This window comes from Eumetopias jubatus, unplaced genomic scaffold (assembly GCF_037043125.1).
Source record: "Eumetopias jubatus isolate StellerSeaLion01/CBP00866 unplaced genomic scaffold, mEumJub1_p1.0 scaffold_8, whole genome shotgun sequence".
NCBI lineage: Eukaryota > Metazoa > Chordata > Mammalia > Carnivora > Otariidae > Eumetopias > Eumetopias jubatus.
Genome location: NW_028274814.1, coordinates 47,745,534 through 47,756,244, shown reverse-complemented (window position 1 = coordinate 47,756,244; position 10,711 = coordinate 47,745,534). Strand labels below are relative to the sequence as shown.

At 31.4% G+C, this 10,711-nt stretch overlaps 1 protein-coding gene across 1 annotated transcript; it reads left to right on the top strand.

Annotated features, from left to right (window-relative positions):
• Positions 1-1,186: 1,186 nt before the first annotated feature.
• On the top strand, positions 1,187-10,067 carry LOC114221721 (NKG2-A/NKG2-B type II integral membrane protein-like). Its single transcript, XM_028119828.2, has 6 exons — positions 1,187-1,401; positions 1,839-1,916; positions 2,406-2,459; positions 2,985-3,130; positions 9,607-9,710; positions 9,947-10,067. The coding sequence occupies exons 1-6, from the start codon at positions 1,215-1,217 to the stop codon at positions 10,065-10,067; spliced, it is 690 nt and encodes a 229-aa protein (XP_027975629.1). The 5' UTR covers positions 1,187-1,214.
• Positions 10,068-10,711: the final 644 nt, after the last annotated feature.

Below are 10,711 nucleotides of genomic sequence, written 5' to 3'. Positions count from 1 at the left end.
CATTTTGGATTAGTAAAAACTAGGTAGCTAGACATGAAGTAACTTTATAAAGGTCATACTTTATAAGTTTGAGAGCCAAGAGTAATTTCAGATTTCAATGACTGCACAGCTCATTGACTGAATTATGAAATTACACTTTGGTTTATTAGAATTCCTTATACAACTAAAGCTACCTGCACTGTCTTTGACATTCATAGATCTTTCTGTGGTTTGTACCAACAGTGTTCTTCCATAAATGATCTATACTTTTATTTATCATTTTATGATTTCATATCTTTATCATTAAATTAATTGTCAATTTCTGGTGTTATATAAGTACTTTTAAAAAATATATTTTGGTCTTTGTTTTCAATGTGGTTCCGGTTTCTGATAAGTTGAGTGTGTTATATAATATTTTTCAACATATAAAATCTTTCTTTTAAAATTAAATTATTTCTAGAACTCCCCAATTATTCAAAATAAAAATTCAGTTGATAGTACTGCATTATTTTTTAGTAAAGAAATTTAAATCCCCGGGGCGCCTGGATGGCTCAGTCATTAAGCGTTTGCCTTCAGCTCAGGTCATGGTCCCAGCCCCTCATCGGGCTCCCTGCTCAGCGGGAAGCCTGCTTTTCCTTCTCCCACTCCCCCTTCTTATGTTCCCTCTCTCACTGTGTCTCTCTCTGTCAAATAAATAAAATCTTAAAAAAAAAGAAATTTAAATCCCCAAATAAAAGTCATACACTACAGGAAATTCCTATACGTGCTAAAACTAGTATTTCCCAATCTTAGAGCACTCAATTTTAAAATGGTTTTAAAAACTATCAAAAAGTTGGTACAGCATTTTTTTCTAATACAGCATCTTAATTTTAACCCAGTTATTCTTCTGCCTTTGAAATATTCCGTGGAATCTGAACTTACATTAATAAGGATAATATTATTCATGAATTCCTTTCTTCTTCACTAATTTATTGCTTTACATTTCTCCAACCAGTATTATTGTGTCAAACATAGAATATCATTGTTAAACCACTTATTTCATCATGAAATGCTTCTTTAAATCTATGAGTAAATTAGTACCAGATTTTACATTGTTCAGCAGCAAATGAATACCATCACTTACCACACACTCCACCCCGTGTGACTGTCCTAGCAATCTTGTTATTGCATATTCTATTCAAGTCCTTCAGTACAGTTCCATTCAGCACCGTGCCTGACACTACTCAGCTGCAGAGATGAGTAACCAAGGAGTTACCTATGCAGAACTCAATCAGATTAAGGGCTCAAAAAGACAGCAAATGAAAGCTAAGGGCACTAAAAGTTCCATTTCAGTAACTGAGCAGGAAATAACATATGCAGAATTAAATCTTCAAAATGCTTCTCAGGCTCTTCAAAGGAATGACAAGAATTCCCACTACAAAGGTAAAACATTTAATATACACACAGTGTAACTGTAATATGATGTGCAGTTGGCATGCAGGGGTGCAGAAAGTGAGTAGGGAAAGATCTTCCATATTTTTCATTTCTTAGGATCAGAGCTTGAAGTTGCAACTATAGTATTGCAATTGATATAATTACATGATATAATTGATATAATTGCATAATATAATATAGTTGACTTTGTTCCAGACTATTTGTAGTCTTTACCAATGTCTCATGGGGTAATAAATTTACTGCAAATACAATGGTATATTCTGAGAGAATTACAATGGTAGATATGGGTTTGGAGTCCAAGTTTTTATCTGTGACCCTCTGGACATCATTTGTTCTCTGGTACGTTAAATTTCCTAAAGGATAATTTCTGCCCGTCCTTTCTCATTGTTTTCATTTCTCTTCCTACTGTTTACCTTCATGTCCAGGAAAGCTCATTGCTGGGATCCTGGGAATCATCTGCCTTGTCTTGATGTCCACTGTGGTCACAATAGCTGTTATTCCCTGTAAGTAAGTGTTTGAATGACTACAAGGGAATTTTTCACTTTAATGATCATTAGTGCCTTGAAATATTGCACTATGTTATGGAATTGTCTTATCTCATTTTAATACGTATATGCTTTAAGTTTGGAATGGTTATTTTAAATTTGTCACAGTAGAAATAACAATAATGTAGAGAGTATCACAAATATGTTCAGATTTCATGACTCAAAGAGAAGTTACAGCAGAGACCTTATTGAGAAATACACAAATTAATTCTTGAGATTGCATAAACCAAATACTATATGAAGTGGTGAGGTTTGGTTCTTTAGGCTTTTGAAACATTTTCCCCCACATATTCATTACTTCATTAATTACTTACTGGTAAAATCAATTTTATTACAGAATTTTCTCATTCTAAACAATGCGCCAAACTTCAAACTCAGAAACTCAAATCATTATGATTTATTCAGTTTAATATTAAGTTTGTATGAAGATTGTTTTAATTTTTCTAGTTACTGAAGGACCAGAGCAGAACCAAACGTCCCTGGAAACAAGGATCCCAAAAGGTACAACATCATTTTCAAAATTCTGATATTAGTATAGTTTCTATTTTATCTCTATCTTAGGCTAGGAAACGATGATAATAGATTGTTTTGGGGAAAATAAAGTAGAAAATAATGTAATAAACTTTCAAAAATAATGATTATAGGAGAGTATTACTTTGAATGTAACAATCTGAAGAAATAGTCATTCAAATCCCTATATCCATTGTTAGCCATTGCCTCAAATTTCCTCCTGCTATAACATGATAAGAGATAAATCATTTTACTATTCTAAAATAGTGGTTTCGTTTAGTGACTCTCAGGACATGTAGAGATGGACATTCTTGTGTGTTTGCTTTATATGAACACACAAATTAAGGAATGATAGTCTGACCATTCTTTGGTAAGTGTATGTAAGCATATTTTGTTCTATTTATACCATCCTATGAGTGTATATGGATATGTGTATACATATGTGAGTCTGTAAATTAATTTGAATTTGTTAATATTCAAAGTTTTTTTGCATGATATCTCATAATCTTTCTCCAGCTTGTCACTGTTGTCCAAAAGAGTGGTTTACATATTTTCATAATTGCTATTACATTAGCACTGAAAGAAAATCATGGAATGAGAGTTCAGTGTCCTGTGCTTCTAAGAACTCTAACTTGCTCTCCATAGATGATAAAGAGGAATTGGTAAGATTTCAGATGTTTCCATTTTATTAACAGTTTATCAGTTAATATTATAATATCAAATTTGTAGAGTTCACCCATAGTTTTGTATTTGTGTTTGTATTTGTATTTGTAGTTTATTTAAGTCTGCTAATGTTCCATAGTTTGACTCTAAATATTTTATTTATATTTTATACTGTCAGTGTACATTTGATAATTTCCAGTCTAGCTTTTCATAGAAAGCAGTGCTTCTATATATGCTCTTTTGCCTGAAATAAACTTTACTATTTAATTTTACCACACATCAAAAAACTAAGTATATAATTTTGAAATTGATCACAAAGTAGTTAGAACCACATAATTACAAATCAGATCCTGAAATAGAAGTTTAGAGCCTTTATTAGCCCTGCTAATTTTCATATTATGAAATACCTTTGCTTATTTTTAGACTTTATATCAATGGAATCATGCAGTATGCGTTTTGATATGTGTCTCCTTTCACTCTCACATATTTGTAAACCATCTATATTATCCATTTGTCTATAATTTGTGAATGTTCACTGCTTCTGTCTTATATGAATATGACATTTTAAAATCTATTCTCAGAAATTTTGTTCCTTTTAGTATGTGGGTATTATGAACAATTATTTTATGAAAAGCCTTTCCCTGTCTTTTTACATATTGTATGTAAAATAATTTATAAATGATGCATAACTATATAGTATATAATACATTTAAGCATATAAATATTACATTTATCATCATAAAATACAAATGCAAAATATAACATTATAATTGTATTTATGTTTAATTATAATACATTTTTCTCTAAGGATTAGAATGAAATTACATGGTCATAATTATGTGTGCTTTCAATTTATTAAATTATTCCAATGTTTTTCTAATGTATTGTATAAATACACATTTTACCAAAGAGTACCTTGATCCAAAGTTCAGTAGTCTCAGAAAAATTAATAGAGTAAGTTCTGGTGGTTATATAACAGCTCCATTTTTATGGGCTGTGAATCATTAGGATATTCTCTTTTGTGAGAATGAGAAGTGCTCAAGTGTGTCTTTTGCCCATTTCTCCTAGATGGTGTCTTCTTTTCCCTTCTTAAAAGTCCTTGTCATATTTTAGATATGTGCTCTTTTCTGAGTTTATAGGATGCAAATACATTTTGACACTGTGACTTGGATTTTTACTCCCATATTGGAAAATTTCTGAGAATTGAGTTTAAAATGTCATATTCATATAAGACAGAAGCAGTGAACATTCACAAACTATAGACAACAGGAAGTCTGATTTGTAGTGGTTTTAATTTGAGTGTTCCTAAGACTAATAGTGTTGAACATTTTTTCCTAAGCTCATTTGCCATCCATATATGTTTTTTGATGAAGTTAACTATTGAAATATTTTGGTTATATTTTTAATTTTTGTTACTGTACTTTGATAATTCTTTATGTATCCTGGCAGCAAGTCTTTTATGAGATGCATGGTTTGTAAATATTTTCTCTGAAGTCTATGATTTATCTTTCTTTTCCCTTCAAAGAGTAGAAATTATCCTGATGAAATACACTTCGTCAATTTGTTCTTTCATGGATCATGTTTTTGGTGTTCTACCTAAGAAATGTCTGCCCAACTTTAGGTCATGCATTTTTTCTAATAATCATCTTGAAATCTTATCATTTACACTTATGTATGATCAATTTTTAGCATTTCTTACATAGTATAAAATATATATTTATTAATAATATTTGATACTCTATTTTTTCCCACAGTATTTATTGAAAAGACTATGCTTTCTCCACTGAATGATTTTTGATCTTTGTTGAAATCTACATTCCATATATGTGTGAATATAAATTTTGCACTTCTGTCTCATTAATCTCCTTATGTACTTTTATGTCAACTCATACTTTAAAAATGGTCTTTTTTTAAACATTAAGTTTATATATTTCTTTCCAGACTTATATCTATTCTAGATCTTTGCATTGATGTTTCCTACTTATTTCTATCTTTCTAAAGATATTTTTTAAAATAAGAATAAATATTAATTTTATCAGTTGCCTTCTGCATCAGAGAAATCACATCATTTGATCTTCTTTACTCTGCTAATGTGATGGATTATGACTATGGGATTTCAGATGTAAATCCAACATGGTATTGCTTCAATAAATCTACTTAGGTCATAGTCCTTTATTTTTACATATTGTCAGAATCTACTTATGATTGCCACTGACATGTAATTTCCTTTTTTTTAGTATTCCTATCAAAATGCACATAACACAGATTTTATTAGCCCCTTTTTTCCACCCTCAAGGGTTTCATTTTGGTGTTCAATTGGCATCACATTTGTCCTTACTCATAAACATCTAAATATTCTGTAACTGAGTGTGAAAAGCTTTCTGAATGACAGATAAAATTGTATTAGAAGTTGTAACACACTTCTGATATTTTTATTTCTTTTTGCTTTGGTTTTCACAAGTTGTGTTTGGTAGGATTTTTTTCAATTTTATGTCTAGTTTTAAAAATGTTTGCATATTTTCAAAATATTCTCTTATGCTAATTTTATTGTGGTATAATATACATACAGATGGGTGGAATGCTATACATGCCGACAGATGGCTGAATTTTCAAGTGTCATCATCTCACAGAATGAGAAAATGAATTTTACCAGGACTACAAAATGCCCCTTTCATATTTTTACCTGCATTTAAAAAATACTTTACGTAAATGGAATCATACAGTATGTATTCTTTCTTTCTTGGCTCTTTCAGGGGAAGCTAAACTTGTGCAATTCATCTATGTAGTTGCATGAAGTTTTCAATTGTCCAAACTCATTTCCGTTCCATTGTCTGATTCTACTATAATGTATTCATCCATACTACTGCTGATGCTCTTGGATATTTGGGTATTGATCCATTTAGGGCTACTCTTAGTTATTCTACTATACATACTTCAGAATCAGCTTTCTGCTAAATATATGTTTACCATTTCTTTCCTCTCTAACTTTAATTGGCTCTTCTCTGTATAGCTTCTTGAGAAGGAAGCTACTCAGATCATGCATTTTATTTATTTTTTGATTTTTTGTTTTGTTTTTTTCAGATCATGCATTTTATAACATTCTTCCTTTTGAGTAGAAGTGACAAAGGTGCAAATTGTCTCTAAACACTACTTGAGTTCCACCCTAAAAGTTTTCACATATTCTCAGTTTAGTATCATTCAGTACAAGGTATTTTGACAGATTTCATCTTTGAACTATACATTTTTCAGAAGTGTATCACTTTTCCACATGTTTTGACATTTCCCACATTTCTTTCCATTGCTGCTTCTAATTTGTTCCTATGTCTTCAGAGAATATACTTTGAATATCTCCATCCTTCAAATATTTGATCCCTATCTATGACCTAAACCTCTTTCTGTATATGTCAGTTATGTCAAGCTGGTTCCTACTGTTTTGATGGTCTTCCATAGGCCTCTGATTCTGTGACTAGCTGTTCTCTCACTACTGATGGAAGAACTGTAAATCTCCAGCTGTGCTCATTGAATTGTTTATTTATCCTTTCAAATCTGTCAGTTTCTATTGCATGTGTTTGCGGGTTCTGTTGTAAAATGAATATTATATGGTTGTAATTGTTTTATTTTCCTCTTATATCGACAGCCTTAACATGCTGAAATGTTTCTTTTAATTTCTAATAATATTTCTTGTCTTAACAGCTACTTTGATATTAGAATAGCCACTTCTGCTCACTCATGGGGTGACTCTGTAGGGTAGATCTTTTGTTACCCTTTTACTTACACCTACTTGTGCCTTTGAGTCTAATGTGTGTCTGTTACAGAAAGCATATAGATGGATCTTACTTTTTCATTCGGGGTGGCAATTTCTATCTTTTGATTGAAATATTTATTTAATTCACACGAATATCATTAATAGGATAGTTGGGTTTGGGTCTGCCATTTTGCTATTTATTCTATGTCTGTGTCTTGATTTCTTCTTCTATGTTACCTGACAACTTTTATATTAAACGTGTTATTTTAGTGTTCCATTTTAATTCCTAAGACAAAAATTGTCTTAGCTATATTCTTATTTCCTTAGTAGGAGCTGTAGGTATTACAAATATATCTTTTTTTTGTTTTTATTGAGATATAATTGACATATAACATTGTATAAATTTAAGGCATACAATGTGTTCATTTGATACACTTATGTATTAGAGTATGATTACTAAGATAATGTTAAGTAACACTTTTTTCATGTTATATATTTATCATTTTTGTGGGTGTCAGCTAAGATTTAGTCTTAGCAATTTTGAAGTTTCTAATACAGTAATGCTGACTATAATCATTATGTTGTACATTAGAGTTCCAGAACTTATTATCTACTAGTTGTTACTTTGTATTCTTAAACCTCTCCAATTCCCCCACCTCTCAGCCTCTGGTAAACAGCATTCTACTCTTTGCTTTTACAAGTTCAATTTTTTAGATTCTACATGTAAGTGAGACCACACAGTATTTGTCTATCTCTGTCTGACTTTTGTCACTTAACATAATGTCTTCAAGGTCCATCCATTTGTCACAAATGGCAAGATTTTCTTCTTTCTCATGGCTGAATAATATTTCAATATGTATAAATATGTGTATGTGTGTGTGTATCATACATTCTTTAACTATTTATCTGTTGCTGATACTTAGGTTCCTTCCATATATTGGCCATTGTGAATAATGTTGCAATGAGAATTGACATGCAGGTATAACTTTGAGATAATGATTTCAGTTCTTTTAAATATATACATAGAAGTGGCATTACTGATTCATATGGTAGTTTTATTTTTAATTTCTTAAAAACCACCATACTATTTTCCATTTGGCAATACCAATTTACATTTCATTCAAAGGGTTTCCTTTTCTTCACATGCTCACCAAAATTGGATACCTATTATTTATAAACTCAGAATTTCTATGGTCTATTTGCATAGTTTTATTTCTCTGTTCATAATTCCTACTTGATCTACTACTGCCATAATATTTTCGTTTAATTATTTGAACATAGTTTTCTTTATAATTTACATAGATTTTTAAATATTCCTTTAAAATATATTTTTCAAATAAACTTAACATCTTATCCCCATAAAAGTTTCTATAGACCTTATTTTCCCTTAGTATGGAAGACATTTTCCAGTTCCTTTTCATTCCTTTTTTTTAAAGATTTTATTTACCTATTTTAGAGAGAGAGAGAGTGAACACATGCAAGCAGGGAGCGGCAGACGGGGAGGGAAAAAGAATCTGAAGCAGATTTCACTGACTATGGGCCGGACAGGGGCTCAATCCCACAACCACGAGATCATGACTCTAGCCAAAACCAGGAGTCAGACACTTAACTGACTGAGCCACCCAGGCACCCCTTCCAGTTCCTTTTCATGTTTTTTTTTTTTAATTTTTAGGTAGAATTTTTGATAATATAGATTAGTAACCATGCATTCTATTTCATTTTTCTTTGATTTATTATTTTTGAAACTTGCATAAACTTTACTACAGGATCTTCTAAGTCTGCCTGCTGATATGTCTGCCCAGTTTTTCCAAATTCTAATTGCTTATTTTTATTTTTCAGCCAACATTCCTAGGGATTGCCCTGGTGACTTTGTAGTTTAGATGTCAAACACTAATTTTTTCAAAAGACTATATTCAAATACCACAAGTCAGTAGGGCTTCCACCCTCTGCCATGTGATGTGTGTGCATGTGTGTGTGTGGGGGGGGGAGTGGAGTGCTCATAACTTCTCTAGCAGTTCTCAAGCCTCCTTCTGCTTTTACTTTCTACTGGGTTCATCTTGGTCTCCTCTCCCTCTGCACATATATATATATTTTTTCCATCAGCCAAGAGTGTTTAGAGAACTCATGTCAACTCTTTGGTCATACTTTCCCTTACAGTATCTTCCGCTTGTATTTATGAAGATCACAGTGCTTGATACAAGGCTTGATACACAGCCTCTGACTAGTAAATATATGGGATTTCCTCATTCATTAACAAGCAAAATCATCACTCTGAGCTGAAAAGTCAATGGGCTATTTCACTCCCTTCTCCACTGCTAATAGAGTCTCCCTGTGGCACTAGCACCATTTGCAGCTTCTCCAAATTGTAGAACTATAAGTGCTGGATCACTAAGCTACGGTGGGCAGGCAGGAAGGCATGGGAACAGTGCTTAGCAAGAAAACTACAGATGTGCTTTCTTCTTACTTGAATCTCTAAGAGTTTTTTAATAATAGATATTTCACAAATTATTATTAACCTTTGATCAATTTTTAGAACCCTGAAATTGTTATCTTTGTCAGTTTGTCCTCTTCACTTACTCCTACTATGATACTTTTATAATGTGTCCAGTGTGTAACATTATATGATAATTTAAAAGATTCTATAAAGTAAGAAAGAGTTTATTTGTTACTACAAAATTCAGGTGAGTATGAGCTTTTATTTGACTTCTAATTAAATTTGCTTTCTCATAGTGTTTGTTGGATGTCTTCATTCATTCTTCATGGATAACAGTCTCCCAGAGAAGCCATTATAATTCATCAATGTGGTCAAAATGCTCACCTTTCTTTTCCAAAGAGTAAGTTTCTTAAGAACATTTATATTTCATGACTTAAAATAATTAATCTTACAAAGAAAAACAGCCATATATGAACAACTATATAAATACAATTGTTGAAGTGTTTCTATATAAAAATTATATGGGGAATATTCAGATTTAGATATATAACTCTTAGTCAAAATAAATTGTTTATTCATCAGAATATTATATTATTTATTGCTAAGATTAATGAGATATAATTCTCTGTATTTCAGGTTGTCAGTATCTTCAGAGAGTGACAAGAATTGCCCATTTTTTGATTTTGAGTCAAGCAAATGTTCTTTTGCATCCTGTTTAGAAACGAAAACATATGTTTGTAAGCACCAGACATATTAGCTACTTAATTTTGGTATAATGCTATCTCACCATCTTAAAAAAACATATCTCTCATTTCTTTAAAAGCCAATTATTTTCTCAGAATATTTTTCAGATATTATTTTTTAGAGCAATTTTAGATTAACAACAAAATTAAGAAGAAAATACAGAACTAACCTGTATTATCCCTCTATGCACACGTGCATGGCCTCTCCCATTATCAGCATCATTCAGTAGAATGGTTCATTTGTTACCAAGGATGAACCTTCAGTGATGCATCATAATCACACAAAGTCCAAAGTGTACCTGAGGTTTCACCCTTGGTGTTATAGAACTGTTTTTCAATCTCAATTTTATTAATGTAAAAAATATATACTAAGGAACATATTATACATTTCTTAGGCTTTTGTTATTTGTTAAATCATAAATTACAAATTATAATATCAAGCACTGTTACTATAAAGTTCTCACTAAGGTGAATAATTCCACTCATATTTCCAAATGAGTTGGTTTCTCATAGCCCTTAAAGGGACTACAAATGACAAACCAGGGTGGCAAGGTTATCAGTGAGAATTGAGTCAGGGGACAAAATCCAGGAGAAGTTTGATGTAAACAATTATTATCTATTTGTAAGGGAAAGCCTACTAAGAGGAAAGGCTGCTAAG

Bases quoted from the DNA above. Each gene is read 5' to 3' on its own strand.
- LOC114221721 (XM_028119828.2), top strand. From the start codon at position 1,215: ATGAGTAACCAAGGAGTTACCTATGCAGAACTCAATCAGATTAAGGGC. The intron at 1,917-2,405 runs GTAAGTAAGTGT...TAATTTTTCTAG, and splicing joins CACAATAGCTGTTATTCCCT to TTACTGAAGGACCAGAGCAG. The intron at 3,131-9,606 runs GTAAGATTTCAG...GCTTTCTCATAG, and splicing joins TAGATGATAAAGAGGAATTG to TGTTTGTTGGATGTCTTCAT.